Below are 19,137 nucleotides of genomic sequence, written 5' to 3' on the forward strand. Positions count from 1 at the left end.
CTGTAAAGTGAAAAGCCACTGCTCAGCGGGAGGCAATGAGGAGGCCTCTCATGAAATGAGTGGCTGAGGTCGATTAAACACTCACTGTCAAAGATGTCAGGAAAAGCAGGTTTAATAGAAATTTGCAAAAGCTCAGCAAAGTCCAACAGCAATGGTCACTCTATTTATTAAACATACACAGGAACATCGAATTAGAATTAATTTAGAATGATTTCTGCAGAGACGGGGGGGGGGGGGCAAAAAGAAGGTAGAGTTGTTAGAGAGAGACCATCCCACTGAGTCACAAGGTACAGAAAGGACCCCCTTGTTTTCTCAACTGCCTCTCAGGGGAGGTGTGGATCGAACCATTCCTAGTCCCAGACTTGATCAACAGTTTATGCAAAGGTTTTTAACAGCACTCAATCATTGAGCTTTCCCTCCTGTCCACCTGATTACAGCATTTTTCTCTAAGGGAGTGTTCTTAAAAGTTAAATCTGCCTGAGAGATTGGGAAAAGGTGTGGAGTGTAAGATGAAAACGTTCAGAGTGTCATCAGAAAATCAGGATAAAAATACTAGTGAGCGACTCCCCCTGATTTACATTATGGTGGTAGGATGCACTAAACAAGCATTTTACTGGATTTGGATTTGCCAGGCAAATTTCACTTCTCTTCTGCATAGGGTGAGGGTCTTCCTCCAGGGGTCTGCAGGGTCTGAGGGACAACCTGACAAAGCTTAATGAAGCAGACCTTGCAATGTTCTCTGCAGAGCCTGTCTTGAAGCCATCAGTAACTCAGCCAGTATGAGAAAAGCCTTATTTCTCCTCCAGGATGTGGTGAACTTGTTTTTCCAAACAAGGGGAGGGTTAATCTTGCACGGTGCAACTGAGTCAGAAATGTTGGCCACAACATCCTGCCCGTTGCTTGGGACAAAAAGGTGAGCTGGGGCATGTGTGTGGTGGGGTCTATTAGTTCATAACCAAGTTGCTGTGGAAACTATCACCCCATCAAACCTCCACATATTATTTCCTGTTGGTCTCTTCCTCATATCACTGAGTGGAAAAAACCAGCATGTTTTCTTCTCTTCTGCTCTGTGTGTTTTCCTCCCTCATGCTTTCAGCAAGCTATCTCTTAATTGAAGCTTCTGAATGTCCCAAGAGATACTTCCCTGCACAAAGTCTAGAAAAGACAAATCCAGCCAACAGGAAATCTGGGTTATCAAAGCTGTATTTCTAATCTCAGTGGTCATTAGGACAGTTGGGTTTCAGCAATGTCCATCCCAAATTCATAAGAAAAAGCACAGAACAAACCACAGCATTTTGGTCAAGGAAAATTTTATTTTCATCACTATTACAGGAAACTAAAATGCATGTGGGATATATTTTGCAGAAGAAATACAGGTTTAAGAAAGAAATTCTTCTATGGTTGAACATTATCTGTTTGAATTGGATCACTTCAGATCCAACACAGGTCTTCTCAACCACAATAGGAAATTATTGTTAATAAAGCTGTCTAAAAACCAAAGCTATAAATGGCAACTATTGTGCCTGAATTGTCTCTGCAGTAACACACCAGTTCTACAGACAGTAACACAACATGCCTGTGAAACCTGATTTAAAATGTTACATAGCTCTCCATATATCTATATGTATTGATAGTGAGGATTGGGTTTTTCTACAGCTATTGAGGCAGGTTGGACATTCCTGTGTAAATGCCAGAACAGTGGGGAGATCTACTCAGCAGGAGGATGAGGAGAAATGCACTCTCCTCAGTGCACAGAGAAAAAGAAATAGCAAAAGCAGTTACAACTCTTAAATTTAATGAACTGGCTGGGCAGGATTGAACAGCATCAAATGTCTAAAGGGGAAGGGGCTGTGTTGTGTTCTGGGTGCTCAGTCAGCAGATGTGACACTGCTTGTCCAGCCCGTTGTGCTGCTGGTTCACGTTCTTTCCTGCAGTTCTTCAGGTCCCTCTTGCCTTGACTCCACATGTCTGGAAAAGGGTGTTTTAAACCACATTTAATGCAACTGGAGCAATAAACCACTGTTTGAGAGCTGTCCAGTCAAGACAGGTACAGTACAAAATTTAGGCTGGACTATCTTTTGTGCCTCTTTGGACACTTTAATTTGAAAATCCCCCCTGCCTCCCCTCTCTTTACTCCCACAGGTTTGTGTTTTGGGATCCTTGCTTCTGAATCCTTATTTGTTTGGAGTTTTCTCCAGGCTTTGTGCTCTGGCACTTGAAGTAGTGAAGGAGGTACCTCTTAGGCTCTTCAGGCAATACCTGAGTTGCTCGGGCAAAGAAAATTTGGGAACCAGCCACCAGAACTGAGCTCTGGATATAGAAAAGTGTTGTTCCCTTTGTCACGTGGGAGGCAGGGTGGGCTTCTCTTAATTGTTTTATTTTTTGGGGAGGGGGCCTGGTGTGGGCGCTTTTTGTGGGTTTTGCTCATCGTTGCTGTTTTTTTCCCCAGAAACCTGCAAGAGCTATTCAATGGAATCAGGAGCAGATGAATAGGTGTCGTTACCTGTGGGGTTAGAGAAGTACACACAGACAGGCAGTCACTCCTGCCACATGCTTCCAGTATCTCTACAAATCAAGCTGAGTGCTTCCTTACCTCAGAAAAGAACCAACTTGATACTCATGAGTGTATTGAAGGCGATGCTTTTTGCCAGCAGGACTCTCAAACCCAGCACAGCCACAGACAGCATGTTCACTCTCTGCACTGTGGTACCTGCTCAGGGACAGCAAAAAGAGGAGAGAGACCATGGCCTAAGTCTGGATGTTGGGATCTTGGCAGAAAGTGGAAAAAGCCACAGGTAACAGCTTCAGGGAAAGGAACAGCAGCAGAGGAAGAGATGCCAGAGAACATGGCAACACCAGGGGAGGAGGGTGTCTGTCTCCATTGCTTTTTACTTCCTGTTGCTTGTGTGTTCCTACAGCAGCAACCCTGAAAAAGCAGCTTGTGTTTGATAAATATGTCATAATCTGCCTCCTCTCCCCTCGAGAAATTACCTTTCTATGCATTTATCCCCCAACCAGCAATGTAACTTCACAATCTGTTTCGGTCACTAACCTTGGGCAGAGGTGTCTGTGCTGTTGCAAACCCTGTTACTGGGCCTCGTTACTGGTTCTTCAGCCTCCTTTTCTGTAGAATGATAAAGAAAAGGCATTTTAACCCATATCCAATTTTTAGAAAGTATTAAAAAACTATTCCTACGGCCCTTTCCACAGGGACATGTGGGAAGTAGAGTCTGGGGCTCAGATGATCAGTCATTAATTCCAACATAAATCTGAGGAGACAATTTCTCCCCGCAGTTGCAGGAAACAAAAGAATTTCTAGGTTGTTTTGTTTTTATATTTTGTGCGATTGTTTTTGTCATCTTGAAGGTCATTCAAATAGGAAAAAGTGATTTAGTAAAAACCAAAACCAAATCACACCACCAGTTTAACTTTTTGTTGGCTTTAGAAAGGCTGTTTCAGGTTGTGCTCCAGGAGGTTTGCTGCTGCAAATAAAGTAAACTCCCATTTTAAAAAAATGGATTGTGCCTTCTCTCCTCCCCCATCAAAAGAGAAGTTTCTCCAATTTATTAAACAGTTGAGACCATTTCTTTTAGATGCTTTTAAACATCTTTCATCTTTCCCTGCTTAAGTACCAACTGTCTCTCTCATTTCTGCTGCCCACCCTGGGCAGTGCAGACTATCAGGGAAGAGCAGCACCACAAGACACTGTCTCCACAAATACATTCCAGCTGTGCCCCCAAGTTGTACCTGACAATGCTGTAATGGTGCCAATGTCCAAATGGGCCTTGCAGGTCACCTCTGTGTCTTTTGTCACACTGACCACCTTCATTGCACTGTACAGCCCCTCTGACGCCAGAATGGGTGTGCTCTGTTCATACACGACCTCATCAGAGGACATCTCCAAGCTGATGTTCTTTGTACTGAAATTCCTTGCCAAACAAGCTGCTTTCCCAGTGCTGCCTCCTTCTTCCAGTTTCTTTGATTTCATCACAATGACTTGTGGGACAGAATGTTTTGGACTGCCTGTAAAAAAAGTATGGTTTGGGCATGATGGATTTTACTGCAAGCCTGCTTGAGAGTTAAGTCATGAAAATTAATAGACACACCACCTGGGACTGATTTGTAGCATTATCAATGACCAACTGCCTTTTTTTTTTTTTTTTTGCCATTACTTCTTGCTGTTGCTTCTAAAAGATCAAATTAGAGGCAGAAAGGGTGTACAAGAGCAGGTATTTTATAGAAGATTTAATTCCACAGAATCTCAGCTTCCTTTTGCCAAAGCTGGTGCCTGTAAGTGAATTCTTCATTTTATAAATTAAGGACCTGCAAAGGAGAAGGGAACTTTTGTGCATGTCACTCCAAGAGTCCAATTATTCTGCTTTCTCAACAATTTAGTTCCAAACAATGTCAACTCTATGAGGACTGCCTTGCATATTCGTGAGACATGAGGGAATAACTGTTTTTCCCTTTACTCTCCCTCCCCTCCCCAAATCACCTGTTGTGGTTGAAAGGTTCAACCACAGCAGGAGTGGCAGGGAGAGCAGAGGTCAGTTTGTTGCCTCACTGCTGTGCGAGGTTCCCCCTCTGAGTGACGTTACTTGCAGAAATGAAGTCCTGCTGCTGCAGGGGGGGACAAGGCTGAGCTTTTCCATAACAAATGCTCAGGTGCAAGAAGGACTTCTGTCTGTAAGATGGGAAAGTAGGAGAGAAGCAATCAAAAGTCTGTGAATTGTATATCTCCACACAGAATCACAGAATCACAGAATGGGTTGGGTTGGAAGGGACCCTGAAGGCCATCTGGTTCCAGCCCCTGCCATGGGCAGCGATGTCACTCACTAGTTCTGCTCCAGAAGTTCCTGACAAGGCCAAGAACTTTCATTGTGGGGGAGGTTTTCCCCCCTAGACATTGCACAAGGTGTAAGACATTCCAACCAGTCTGCAGGCGATGAGGAGAGAACAGGATTGGTCCTTGGTTCAACAACTCTTGTGCCTGTTCCAGAAAGTGTGACCATTCTCACCCCTGTGCTGTGCCGTGTCGTCAGACCCACGGCTCCGGAGCAGTGGGAAGTGTAATGCAGAGTTTAATAAACTGATTGGAGGGAAAGAATATCCTGGGGCTACAAACATGATGTTCATGGACAAATCTTACAATATTCCTTCGAGTAGTGTAATAACCTTCAGTGGTGGTCCTTTAGCACTAAAATACCAACAAACATCGAGACATGAAAACGAGAGTTTAGACAGAATCTAAAAGATGCTGACAACTTTTCACAGGATTTGAGATGCTTGCTCTGATCTGTCAGAAATTTGGTTACTCTGAAAATGTTACATGTATTTTTTCAGTTTTGAAAGAATTTTAGAGTTGAATTCCCCTGGAAATACATGAATGACAAGAGGTTGACAACTAAAACAGACTGAATTTCAATGGTATAGCAGAAGCCTTCTCTGGGAATTTCTTAGAAGACATACAAGTAATGAAATAAGATTGCTTTACTTCCAGGAGCTGTCTTTTATGGTAACAGTTGGTCTCAAAAGAATTTTGTAACCAAAAAATCATTGTGATACCATGGGGCTTTTTTTTACACAAAATATCTTTTCCTTCAGGTCAGGCCATATTTGGAGAATCCAGGATGACTTCACAAACCAACGTCAGGACTTTATTCAGATTAGTAATTTGAAATATAGTAAAAACATGTAACTGAAAGGAATCCTCTATCACCCTTCCTTGCCAGAAAGGCTTAGCTTATGAAAGGCTGTCAGACATACTAAAAGAGATTCACATGTTTAATTTGACAGGAGCATCCTGGTGGGTCTCTTTGCTAAAGAGAGGAGCATCAGGGGTTTAATTTTGCATGGTGTCTGCCTTGCAGTCTGGTCAAGGGATCTCTCATATCAAACATCTTGTGCATCAGAGGACACTTCACCAAAGTTTGATCAAGGAGCTCTGATTTTACACTCTTTCCCCATCACCCTAAAGTGGTAAGGAACTGAGGTGAAAGCCAAATCGTGCTCTGCCACAACTTCAGGGGTCAGCTCTGCTGATAAATCAGTCAAAACTACACTCTTGTCCATACCTACAGCAACCAGACACCCCACAGAAATCAGACATTCATCGGCAGGAAAAAAAGGCAAAATTCAAACAATAACAACTCAGAAAAGGATAATACATAAAGGACACGTACTTGGCTCCACGGTCAGTTGAGTTCCTTTCCCAAAGACAAGAGCAGCAGTTACACACAGTTAAAACACATACATCAAAAAAGGCTTGTTTTTCTATTCTTCCTACACACATTTCCTTCCCAGGTGTTGTAACATGGTTTGCCAGAGCATTGTGCATTCTGCATTATCTGAGAAGATCTTTAAAGGCTTTTCATGTTTTCTCCTCTCCATTTTAGTCTCTTTCATTTTAGTCTAACGAGGTCACAGGAAGAGTCATATATTCTGTAGAGTCATGGGCCTTAGTATTCTTAATGGAAGTTTTGTCTGGAATAAACCAACCCCCACCAAAACAAAAACCTTGTCTATCCTCAAGAGAATATGACTGAGGTATTCTATAGTAACACTAATGGTTGTTATTTGATGTCATTTTGATTTGGAGCGATTCTCAAAAGATTTGGATAATAAAGTATATCTACTCTAAACATCTTAAAATGCATATTAGTAGCTCCCAAAGAAAAATCAAAACCAAAAGAGTGAGGTTGTTCACATTCTGGAAATTTAGGCTTCAACTTATTAAGTATTTCAATGGACACTGAGAGACTTAGATACTTAGGGCCCATTATCTTTTACTGTCACACATAATCTGAAAGCCTTCATGCAGCTTTGAAAATATCTCATCTTTAGCTACAAAAAGAAAGTCATTAACAGCACAGAAAGAATAGGTTTTTCTTCAAAAGGATAACTTGGCATTCCTTTGCCCCTTTGGAAATGGAAGTGGACTGAGATTGTTCCAAAACAGACATTTATTCCCATGCAACATCTCCTACAGGCATGGGCAGATATTAGGCAGCACCTCAGGCAGTCCCAAGCCCTTCTGAAACGAGAGCAAGGTGTTTTAGGAATGTAAAATGACATGAGACATTTTTGCAGCACTATAAAGACATGCAGATCTCTGAAAGCACAGCAACAAGTCTGTGTTATCTTCAGGATAACACAGAGCAACCTGACAATCTCCTCTGCACCCCAACACTCACATTCCCATAGGGTGGGACATCCACCTTTTTTGTACATCAGGAAAGTCCAAATAAAGACAGGAATAACAACTATGGCTTGTTATCATCCCTACTCCCCACACCTGTGTTTTCAAAGCCCAGACAACTTGGAAGCCAGTTGTCTTTCATTCTAGGAGGTCTTGGATATGAGGCACCTGTGAAAACTGAAGGCCAGGGATATTTATCCTCCTTCCTCCTCTGTCTCCAGTGGAATTGCTTCCCTGGGGACACTGTGAGTGTGGTGCCAGTGTCAAAACTTCTCCAACCAGACAGTTAAAGATCTGTCTCAAAACTTCTCCCCACTGTGAGCTCTCCACTGAGCTGTGCATTCCTGCCCAGAGGGAGTGAGTGAAGATCACTGGAGAAGAGGAGCCTTCAGAGTCAGTTTGGGCCAGAGTGGTGTCCAAACTGGGAATAAATTGTAACATGTTCAGTAGTGCACACCTGGTGTTTGGGGATCATGGAATGAAGGTGTTACACAGAGTTAGGCCAGTTGTTCCTGTGAAACCTTCCTAAGCAGCTCCAAGCTGAGGATTTGGCTTGAAAGCCTGGCTGGAGAGAGAGAGTGCACTCAAGGGGTTATTGCAGCAGAAAATTCTTGCAGTGAACCCAAACCATTAGATTCCTTTTTCTTCCCCCACTTTAATTTTAACACAAGTTTTAGAAATAGATTAAAAAAGGTACTTACTTGGTACAACTGTGATGGTGGTCCCTGGTCCAAATACGAGCTTATCATCCTCACACTGCTAATACTCATTGCAATAAATCACTCTTTCCACATGGTAATCAAAACGGTAGAAAAAACAGGAGATGAAAAGTTAGACATTTTTCCTAATTATCCATGTGTGCAACTCCTTGAGGGTATCCAGAGGCATATTTTCTTCCAAAACTGGAAAGAGAAAAACAATAATGGAATAGTTAATGACTTCAAATAGCTTGATTGAGTATAGGACTTCCAAGTTCACCCTTTCTTTCATATTTTAGAGACTCCATGAGCTCTATCTTTCCAGGATAAACAGAAGTATAAAAAAGAATGCTCTATTTGTCTCTTTATTCATTACAGTCACCCATCTCCTTTCCTTCCCAAAATATATTGCCTTTTTACCTTCTTTGGGTTTTTGTACAGGGCCCTGTGCTGTTTATATCATTGTGGTACTCCAGCCCCTGTACACAGTGGTGTATTTCATTGCAAAAACTGCCTCTCTTCCACTACACAGAATTTTGGATTATACAGGGAGTCACGTGACTTCTCAAGTGGTTCAAGACCCAACATACCACATGAAGAAACACAATATGGCTTTGAAGGAACGGTCTAAGAAAATTTCAGCAAGGTTGAATTAAAAATGAAAACTTGGGGATTACATGACACCTCTGAAAACTCTGATGAATTTAAGCTGGATAGAAAGCAGGAAAAAAATCAGTACACATAGTGTTATTTCAAAGCATTTCAGAAAATTCTTCTGACTTGCAGGAAGTTGTCTATATTTTCACCAGTAATTTGGTGTCATGCTCAGAAGCATGAGAAATGTGCCTCTCTTGGCTCTTAGAATTGGTATCTGGAGGTCACTTAGTACCTTTGAAAGTATTTAGGCTGCTTTGGGTAAGATGAGAAAGTAGGCTAAATGATGGTTCTTTGTTATGTAGAGGCACTGTGGCCATGGGAGTGACTATCAGAGATTAAAGGAGCTGTTGCAGAATTATGAAATCTTTCATGATGATCAACTTGTGCAGCATTAACACAATCTGGACCTTGATGGCAAAAGATGGACTCCACCTCTGAGTCTCTGCAGCTTCAAGAGCCCACTTCTCCCTTTTCTACCAAAGGAGAGGCAGGTTGAGTCTGTGCCCATTAGGATGGGAAATGGAGGTTGCCATGGTGACAGAGGCTGGGAGCTCCTGGCACCAAGGTGAAGGCTCTTGTTTCACATGAAGATTTGCAGCCACAGAGTAGACTCTGTGCTGTCTTGGCAAAGGAGGAGCTGGGAGCTCTGCCAAACAAGGTGTCTGAGCCCATCGCCCACGAGCCACACAGGAGCACCAGAAAAAGTGGTGAGTGACAGCAATGGAAGGCTCCAAGCTGCTGGACCAGTCATCTCCTTGCCATGGACTCAAACTGGGGTCACTTTTAATGGACCTGCTCAACTTATTGCACCTGCAGTCCATTACCCCTCCTTCTCTTCCTTGGGGGTATTAATGACAGTGCCATGGCAGTCCTGGGAAGTAGCAGGCAGGCTCTGGGAGTGTTGGAAGGAATGGGTTAAGAGCAGAAAAGAGGTGAGGAGGATTGTAAATCACTCATGTGACCTTGCAGTGGGGAATAACCCTTGATAACCCAGAGTGAACTGCAGCCAGTGACCCTCCAGCACAGACCGAGTTCAGAAGCCACTGTCTCTGTTTGTGCCTCTGCCTGGGTGTTGCTTTGAGATTCCCAGGGTTACCAAGGTAATGGAAACAAATTTACTCTTTGTGTTCTAGTCCTGAGTCCAGTTCCAGCTGCCTGTCTGTGCTGACTCACATGGGGTGATGGCCAAGGGTGTGTGGGCCCACATGGGATTCTCCTTGATCCTGCTGATGAGGAGGGAGGTGGAGAGAAGGAAGAGTGGATGAATCCTGATGGTCAACAGTTGGTTACACAGCTGGCATTGACAAATGGACTTGGTTTCTATGACCATGGGATCCTTTTGGAGGACTGAGGGCTCTTTGGAAGTGATGAGACCCACCTGATTCAATCAGGCAAAAACTTCTTTGCCAACAGACTGGCCAACCTGATAAAAGCTTTAAACTGGGAACAACAGAGGAGGAAGCAGAAAATAAATAAGTGAGAAATGGGATGAACAGGACAGGCTTCATTATGAAAAGAGAAAAAAGGGCTGAAAGGGTTGCACTTCAAGAGTGTGCACTAAATAAGGAAGTATTTATGGGTGTATTAGGGAGGGTTCGGATCATACTGAATCTTGAAACCACGACACCGTTGAAAGCTCAACAAAAACCAATATTTATTACCAAGAGGTGGCCAACAAAATGAACAAACTCAAAAGGGAGGAAGGAGGAGAGAAATAAGGCCCCAGTACGACCTCCCCAGTTACCCAGCTGTTGCCCATAAAATTATCTTACGGACCTAGCATACCCATAATTACCCATAGCAGAAGTTGCATCCTTGGAGAGTCAGTAAGTTCACAAACTGGCAGGCGTCCCCGCCAAAGGCAACGTTGTCCCTGATGTGAAGTTAGCTCCCTCCAAGAAAGCGCTATCTGCTTTTATACAATTAACTGAGTGACCTCAGCCTAGGCAGGAGTGGTCATCACCACCCAGCCAGAGGCCCTCAGTCCCACCCCCTGGTTATGTAAGTGCATCTCTTCTGCGCACACGTGGCTTTCCCTGCGCCCATGTACTGCTTTCGGGGGGTCTTTCTTAATTGAGTCAGTGGGTTTACTTCATCCTCCTGAATCTCTCCTTCAAGTGACCTTGGAGAACGATTAGCCAATCACAGAACACCAATTAAAGCAGTTTATACAAGAAGCTCTCTCTCCAAGGACGAGGCGCCCGTTTATCAGTACTTGTTTTCTTATAACTTGGCAGGGAAAGAACAAAACCTTTACAGTTGTCTGGGCCAAACACAGACCAAAAGTATCAGCATAAATTCACACTGATACAATGGGGAAAAAGAAATACCTCTGGGCTTCTGGGAAATTACCATGGCTGGGTGCCTCTGTACAGTGCCTGTGCAGGAACACTTGCAGGGTGGGGAACAAACAAGAGAAATTAGAGCTCCAACAGCAGCTGCAGGGCTACAATCTCTTTGGCAGCAGAGATGTGGTGGGGCAGCTCATGTGACCCAGGAACTACAATGGGTGGTGCAGTGTGGGTTAGCGCACATTGCCCGGGCTCCTCTCCAACAGGGAGTCCTGGAATGGTGTGGGTTGGAAGGGACCTTAAAGATCATCCAGTTCCAATTCCCTGCCACGGGCAAGGACACCTTCCACTAGACCAGGTTGCTCCAAGCCCCATCCAACCCGGCCTTGGACACTTTCAGGGATGGGGCAGCCACAGCTTCTCTGTGCAATGTGTGCCCAGGCCTCATCCCTCTCAAAGGGAAGAATTTCTTCCTAAGTGCCTCTTTTTCCAAAGTCTTCTCCAGCTCCCTTGGAGCCCCTTTAGGCACTGGAAGGGGCTTGAAGGTCTCCCTGGAGCCTTCTCTTCTTCAGGCCAAACAAGCCCAGTTCTCTCAGCCTTGCAGTTTTAACACTGGTTTCAGAGCTGTGAGATCATGGAGATGTGGAGGGATAGCTTTCAGCAGTATTGTAGCAACTGAAGGCTGATTACCAAAGTCAGACTGAGAAGGGAAGTGAGTTGCAGAAGCTATTGAGGAACAAGGCGGATCAAGTCAGGTTGCAGAGCTGAAGGCCGTCCAGCTGACTTTAGATATCACTGAACAAGAGAAATGGCCAGAGCTCTACCTCTCCACTGACTCACGGATGGTGGCAAAGGCTCTGTAGGGGTGGCTGGAGCAATGGAAAAAGACCGATTGGCAGCACAGAGGGAAACCAATCTGGGCTGCTGAACTGTGCAAGACATCACTCCCCAGGTAGGGAAGTTGGCTGTGACAGTCTGTCATGTAGATGCACAGGTACCCAAGAGTTGGGCTAGTGGAGAACATCACAACAATGGAGAGGGGGATCAGGCTGCCAAAATTAAAGTGTCTCAGGTGGATCTGGACTGGCACATAAAGGAGAATTATTTCTGGCTCAGTGGGCCCAAGACACCTCAGGTCATCAGGACGAGATGCAACACCCAGATGGGCTCACGATCAAGGGGTGGATTCAGCCATGGACACCATCTCCCAGGTTATCCATAACTGGTAAACACGCACTGCAATCCAGCAGGCCAGGGTGCAAAGCCCCTTTGGAATGGTGGATGATGAATTGAAATATAAATCTGGAGAAGCCTGGCAGATTGATCCCATCACACTCCCAAGACCTGCCAAGGCAAGTGCTACATGCTGACAGTGGTAGACACAACCCCTGGATGGCTGGAGACACACCCTGTGTCTCACAGCACTGCCTGGAACACCATCCTGGGTCTAGAAAAGCAAGATGTTGGTGATATGGCCCCCCAGAAGGTATTGAGTTGGACAATGGGACTCATTTCAAAAGCAGCCTCATGGATACCTGGGCCAGAGAGCACCGGATGGAGTGGGTGGATCACGTTCCCTGTCATGCACCAGCCTCTGGGAAAAACTGAACTGTACAATGGACTGTTAAAAACTACATTGAAAGCAATGGGTGGTGGGACCTTCAAGCATTGGGATCTACATTTAGCAAAGGCCACCTGGTTATTTAGCACCCAAAGCTCCACCAGTTGAGCTGGGCCTGCCCAGTCAAAACCTCCACGTACCACTGCTCAGAGCAAGCAATGGGGTGGCTTTAGCAGGAGTATTAAATTGGAGAACACCATTCCTAAATTGTGACAACCTCCTACTTGCAAACGAGGAAGAATTTCTGGTGGCCGTGAGGTTGCCAGGGGCAGCCTTGGCTGCAGTGGCCATGCAACATTTGAGCACAGGATCCAGAGAGAAGAGAGCAATGTAAAAAAGACTGGAGCCCTGGACTTCAGGAGAGCAGAATTTGGGCTCTTCAGGGATCTTGGAGGAATTCCACAGGTTATGATCCTGGACAGAGGAGGGGTCTAGGAGAGCTGCTCATTTTCAGAGATTAACTCCTTCAAACTCAAGAATAGTTCATCTTGACAAAGCACTAAGTCAAGCAAAGGTGGTAGAAGGCCAAAACAATGAACAAAGGGCTCCTGAATAAACTCATAAATGGTGAATACAAAGCAATCATATGTGGCTCAAAGTCCTTGCTCTGACGTTTATAGCTGGGACATTGCTAGTGGGAAGTGCCCTTTCTGGTCTCCTGTTCTTGTTCCTCAGGCACCTGCTTCTGGCCAGTGCTGGACATGAAGTTAAAAGGATCTTTGTTCTTAGCAAAAAACCTCCTCTGTGCTCTGAGACAAAGAGAAAAACATAACGCTGAGCTTAAAAATGGAAACATCTAAATACAATAGGTTAACGCCCACTTTTTCAATTTGAGCTGGTGATCAGATGTCTAAAATGACATGTTTGTAAGATCCAAGATCTGATGTTGAGTGTTGAAGAAATTAGTTTCGCGTAAAAAGATTTTTCTGCTGTTTGATTCTGGCAATTGAATTTGTGTATGTGCACAGAGTTGTCTGAGGAAAAATAGACCATGTAGGGTACCATGTTTCCACCTTCAGAGCATGGAAGTGAGATAGTTTGTGTACGATGGTTCAGTCATTTTAAATCACTGTGGTACGTACTACACTGTGGTAGACAGTTTTACAAAAATATTTTTTTTTTTTCAGTGGCAGGTGATGTCTGCTCTTTCATGTCTTTGAGGAGCTGGCTTTTATTTTCCTGTTCCTCTATACTGTTCTACTTCTGAACATCTAATACTATTCCAGAGGATGCTCTACACTAAAAATAACATTATCATTATTGCTTTTTCTGACAGATAAGGTAGTTAGCATTAATCTCATTAAAATATTGCCCATGCTTGTAGAAAAGGAATTTTGCTGTTAGAACTGTTCTCACTGAGAGGATCTGATTACTGATTTGTCTTTTAACAAACATCAAGAGAGTTAGGGTGAAATATTTTAGAGTATCTGGAGACCAGCTGGGTATCAGCAGCAGGCTTATTAATTTTCAATTTATTTTCATTCTGTATTTCCTAACTTTTTCTGGACCTTCAAGCATTTCTGTCCTCAAAGCCTATTTTCACTCCAAACTAAAAATCAGTCCATGTTTATGAATTGTTCAGAAGTTATTTTGGTTTAGCTGATAGTTGCCTTTTAATTTGATTTTTATCTTACTTTTGTGATTTTTATTAGTGGTAACTTGGAATTGTAGAGCAGTTTCCTAATCCTCAGATCCAGTTCTAGGATACAAAACCAATATAGCATTATTTCATCCTGTTTGTATTATCATTGTCACCAAGTGTATTTCTCATTTGTAATCAACAGTTTTTAATCCCAGTGCTGCTATTTTCCATTGTTAACACGGGCAGGTTCATCTGCTCTTCCCTTTAGTGTGTCAAATTGTTTTCTCCTCCTTATTGCTTCACTGCTCCGGGAAAGCTGTGGAATGTGCTGATGTGATACCTTCAGCCTGGCATGACAAAGAGAACAAGCTCAAAACACCTCCTGCAACAGGCCTGGGCTCACACAGGTGCCTCTCACACACCCTTCACTCGCTGGCAAATCTTCCCCAGCAGGGAGACCTCGCCCTGCTCGTCCCTGAGATCTCCGAGGCCGTTAAACAGCCTGTTCCCATTGCAGTGCCACAGAGCACAGCTGTGCTCACAGCCTCCCACGAGCCACACGCTTGAATCCCTTTGGCTTAAAGTTCAGTTCTGCCGTTCTTTTGTCTATGTCTGTCCCGGTGCAGGCCCTCCAAAAAATTACTGGAGGTGCCCCAGTAGTGTCAGTGACATGTTGGAGAGGATGTTTGTGTTCCACTACATGATACTGAAGAGCCCTCCTTGAGTTCTGCTTCAGAGGAAACGGGAACAGAGGGAGTCCCCCTCTCCTCTAGAAATGTGTCACAGGCAGATGAAGATACATTTCAGAGTTTGTTTGAATTCCTTCAGTCCTTGATGAAAGGTTGACACTGCTGTTTTCCAGAAGAAAGTATCCTGGCCCTTCCAGCATAATTCTTCTTGTTCCCCCCAAAATCTCCATTTGTATTTTAACAAAAGTTTCTCCTTTTTTTGGTGGGGAGATGTGGGGGGGACCAGCTCACTCTGAGCCTGTTTTCACACACATCCACCTGATTTCATCACACATTTACAAGAGCCTGTGTCCGTGGATTTTTATTGATGGAGAGCTGGTTCTGGAACACCTGGGTCAAGAAGGCAACTTTTCTCTTAAAGGCTGTGCTGGGAATTCTATTCTTCTGTGGACAGAACCATCCCATTCAACCTTTCTTCCAAAACAGATGTTACTGGTCATGGATTCTCTAGAGACACTATAAGGGATCATAGGAAACTGGATATTTAAGGTGAAACAGTAAGTCACAACATTCCCTGTGGAGAGGACAGGTAAAAGCAGTGATTTGAAAAAGTGAGCTACAATGTCTGTTGGGGGAAGTCCCTGAGCTGCTGACACCTACAAGAAAAGAGGGTGGTAACAGAAGAAATAAAGTGGCCTTTCCTTTGTATTTGTAGCCTTTGCAAGACATTTGACAATGGCCTGACAGTCTCCTGTGTTGAATGGCTCTTAGATTAATCCACTGCAGCAATTCTTCCACAGAGCCAAATGGGGGGCAAAGTCTGGGGACAAATGACCCTCCGGCATCTTCAGCTCTTGTAGAGGATGCCTCGGGCACTGTGCCCATGTGCACAAGCACATGGATGCATTTGCATGGGTCTCCAAATACCTTCCCTGAAAATCTACACTTCCAAGTAAAGAAATGAATGGTCAGTCCTCAGAATAAGAACACCTGTGTTTATTCACATGGAACCAAAGACAGGAGTGCAGAGAAGGAATTTTTTTAATCATCTCCTGGGAAAAAAACATCTTGGCAGTGCAGTTCCTGGTGCAGGGCCACTCTCTTCTAAGATACAATTAATTTACTATGGTTATGGGCTGCTGCAACATTCCTGTGAGACTCCCTAAACAATATGAAGTGTCCAAATGCAGTTGACTTCTGCCTTTCCATGTTAAAATTTTAACTCATTCAATGCTCATTTGTTTCTTTGTCATGGTTTCACCACAGATGGCAACTCAGGACCACACAGCTGCTTTCTCCTTTCCCCTTGGTTGGACGGGGGAGAGAATTGAAACAGTAAAAATGAGAAAATTCATGGGTTTAATAAAGAACTCAACAGTTTAATAAATAAAGCAAACACTGTGAGTACAAGCAAAGCAAAGCAAAGAATTCATTCACTAGTTCCATCAACACCCAAGAGTTCTGCCTACTCCAGAAAAGCACAGCAGTTACATGGAAATGCAAATGCCATCACTCAATGTCCCCCCCTTCCTTCTTCTTCCCCCATCTTTAAATGCTGAGCATGATGTGATATGGTCTGGAATACCCCTTTGGTCAGTTGGGGTCAGCTGAACCAGCTGTGCTCCCTCTCAGACTTTGTGCACCCACAGCTGCTCCCCGGTGGGTGGTAGGAGGAGCAGAGGAGGCCTTGACTCTCTGTCAGCACTGCTCAGCAATAACTAAAACACCCCTGAATTATCAACACGGTTTCCAGTACAAATTCAAAATATAGTCCCATTCTAGGTACTATAAAGAAATGTACTCCAGCCAGAATCAGCACATTATTTAATAAAAGCAAAGAAACAAACAAAAACAAATCCCCAAACACCCTGTTTCCCTGGCTCTTTCTGCCTGTGGGAGATACTGAGAAGGATAAGTTAACAACATGTTCGTGGTTTGGGGTGTGCTTGTGGGAGACTGCTGCTGTTATTGCTACTGTTGCATCTGTTTCTGGGAAAAGACAGCCCAGACTAGTCTTGAGAAGTCTGGGAAGAGTCTTGCCTTGCAGCAACCCCAAAAGACCCCACTGGATTAAAGCCCCTCCTTCCAGTTCTGCCCTGGCCCTGCCTGTGTTTCAAGCACTGTGCCCTTTTCAAGTTCTCGAGTGCTGCAGAAATAGGTGGCCGTGTCTGCAGCTGTTGGTGAGAGCACTTCCAGCAACAGCTGGTTCCTGGAGGGGTCTGCAGAGCTGGTGACTCGGGTCTGGAAGGATGAAGCGATGTGCTGGAGCCCTGTGAAAGGATATTGCAGCACTATGTGCTGCAGCTCTTTGCCAGGAGTCTGCCGGATCCAGTCCCATGCATAGCTGCTGTCGGTGATGGGGACACCAGAGATGTGACAGGTAAGCGAGACAGACTCTGACATCTTCCCTCCTGTGGGGCCTGAGGCCTTTGTCTGCACTTGGGAAAGGCCACCTGCAACCCCAGGAGACAAAGATGAACAGACAGGAACAGCTTAAGCAGTCACTTAAACTGCTCCACCACATCCCTGGGTTTCTGCTTGTGATCTCCAGGATCCAGCAGCTGCAAAACCTTGCTCCCTTTAGAATCTCAGATCTGGTAAAGAAACACAGGGTTCCGTAATCTTCCACTGAGCTCCCAAATGACCATCTAGAATTTCCCCATTTCCTCTTCTCACCCCTCAGGGAGCAAAACTCATGAGCTAGACTGAGTGAACATAAGCCCTGCCCAAAACCACAGCAGGGCTGTTCACACCTCACCATTTGCACTGGGTACCCGTAATACTGGGAACCAAGGGAAACAGGAAAAGTTGCTTCTAAAGGTGAAGCAGTTTGGGAGGTGAGAGATGAGCTGACTTGAAAATTGAGGAGAAGACAAGCATAAGGGTTAGAGCTCATTAGGGGACAGTAAAAGGTACACTCAAACATTTGAAAATTCTATGCTGTGACCACAGGACTCTTTGGGAGCAAACCTGCACATCTGTGGGACACAGCCCCTTCCAGCTCCGAGGCTGGGACACTGGTGGGTGGTTTGTGTTCAAGCTCAGCCGATTTCGTATCTCTGTGCAAACAGCACAGAAGTAGCGGGCAGAGTCCCCAGCGTGCAGGAGGTGCAGGCTGAGAGATGCCTCAGAGCGGGAATTGTCCCGGGAGGCTGTGGCTCGACCCTCCACTGCTGGCCCAAACTGAATCTGTGATGAAAAATGGCTTATCCAGGACACCCACTCGACCCCCACTCCGGGTGCCTGACGGTACCAGCGAACATAATGATTCTCGAAGGTGAAGCCGGACCCGCGGCAGGAGAGGAGCACGGACTCCCCGGGCGCTCGGTGCCCTCCGCCGGCCTCCTCCAGCCTCAGCTGCGCCCACAGCCCTGCGGGGGAGAGCGCAGGAATCGGGCAGGGCGCGACCATGGACCGAGCGTGTTCCCCCACTGCCCCGGTACCACCCGCCCCGGCACAGACACAGCCACCGCCCCTGCCGCCTCCCCGCTTTTGTTCCAGCCTCTGTCCCTGCCCCTGCTCCCGCCTCTCCTCTCCCGCTCCCTCCTTCCCCAGCGCCGGGCTCGCTGCCCTCCCCGCCCGGCTCTCACCTGCCGGCCCCAAGGCCAAGGCCAAGCCCAGCAGCCACGGCCCCAGCCCGGCCGACATCGTGCCCGGCCGCGGCCGAGGGCTCCGCGGGAGCCGCCCCCGAGCCGAGCGGAGCCGCGCTCGGGCCGCTCCTGCCCGGCCCCGCCTCGCCGGGGCAGCGCCGGCGCCTCTGCTCGACCCCACAGACCCGCCCCGGACCCCCCGGGACACGAGAAGGGGCGAGCACGGGGATGCCGCGGACACAAAACAGCGCTGCGCGGATGGAGAACACATTGTCAGAAAAGGACCGAGTGTTCTTGTGGACAACTTGCCTAGAAATTTGCCCTTGGAGCACAGAAGGTCACTGGGATCCTGGGCTGTGCTACACAGACTACTGCCAGCAGGTCAGGGAGCTGATGGGGCCTCTGTGCTCAGCAGTGCTGAGGCCGCACCTGGAGTACTGTGGACACATCTTGACTCCCCCTACTAGGGAGATGGATCTACTGGGAAGAGGCCCACGAAGGGCCATGAAGGTGATTATGGGACTGGAGTACTTCTTGCATGACAAAAGGCTGAGGGAGGTGGGACTGTTTACCCTGGAGAAGAAAAAGCTGGGGGTTGGGGAGGGGGAGATGTTCCCTTCTCAATGTATAGAAATATAAAGCGGTTTAGAATCATAGACTAGTTTGAGTTGGAAGTGGAATTTCAAGGTCATCTAGTTCAACCCTCCTGCAATGAACAGAACCATCTTCAATCTGGTCAGGCCAATCTTCATTAACTTGATCAAGCCCCACCCTATTTGTTTCATGGTTGAAACAGATACAATTTCTGAGG

General features: G+C 45.7%; 1 protein-coding gene and 1 long non-coding RNA gene across 2 annotated transcripts; both read right to left on the reverse strand.

The window, feature by feature from the left end:
- Positions 1 to 1,293: 1,293 nt before the first annotated feature.
- On the reverse strand, positions 1,294 to 18,558 carry LOC135403058 (Ig heavy chain Mem5-like). The gene is made up of 7 exons (XM_064636677.1): positions 18,327 to 18,558; positions 17,787 to 18,107; positions 6,183 to 6,239; positions 3,748 to 4,023; positions 3,053 to 3,124; positions 2,594 to 2,710; positions 1,294 to 1,968 (listed from the first exon to the last, which is right to left on the reverse strand). The coding sequence occupies exons 1-6, from the start codon at positions 18,382 to 18,384 to the stop codon at positions 2,595 to 2,597; spliced, it is 900 nt and encodes a 299-aa protein (XP_064492747.1). The 5' UTR covers positions 18,385 to 18,558; the 3' UTR covers positions 1,294 to 1,968; position 2,594.
- On the reverse strand, positions 15,712 to 16,811 carry LOC135403059 (uncharacterized). Its single transcript, XR_010425304.1, has 2 exons — positions 16,071 to 16,811; positions 15,712 to 16,034 (listed from the first exon to the last, which is right to left on the reverse strand). It is a non-coding gene; the product is annotated as an uncharacterized LOC135403059 (long non-coding RNA).
- Positions 18,559 to 19,137: the final 579 nt, after the last annotated feature.

Source organism: Pseudopipra pipra, chromosome 26 (assembly GCF_036250125.1).
Source record: "Pseudopipra pipra isolate bDixPip1 chromosome 26, bDixPip1.hap1, whole genome shotgun sequence".
In the NCBI taxonomy this organism is placed as follows: domain Eukaryota; kingdom Metazoa; phylum Chordata; class Aves; order Passeriformes; family Pipridae; genus Pseudopipra; species Pseudopipra pipra.

What these genes read in the sequence shown, in the direction of transcription:
- LOC135403058 (XM_064636677.1), bottom strand. Translation starts at nt 18,384, where the DNA reads ATGTCGGCCGGGCTGGGGCCGTGGCTGCTGGGCTTGGCCTTGGCCTTG. An exon ending in CTTGGCCTTGGGGCCGGCAG is followed by an intron (nt 18,108 to 18,326) that starts GTGAGAGCCGGG and finishes TCTCCCCCGCAG; the next exon opens with GGCTGTGGGCGCAGCTGAGG. An exon ending in CACCATTACAGCATTGTCAG is followed by an intron (nt 3,125 to 3,747) that starts GTACAACTTGGG and finishes ATCATTCTACAG; the next exon opens with AAAAGGAGGCTGAAGAACCA.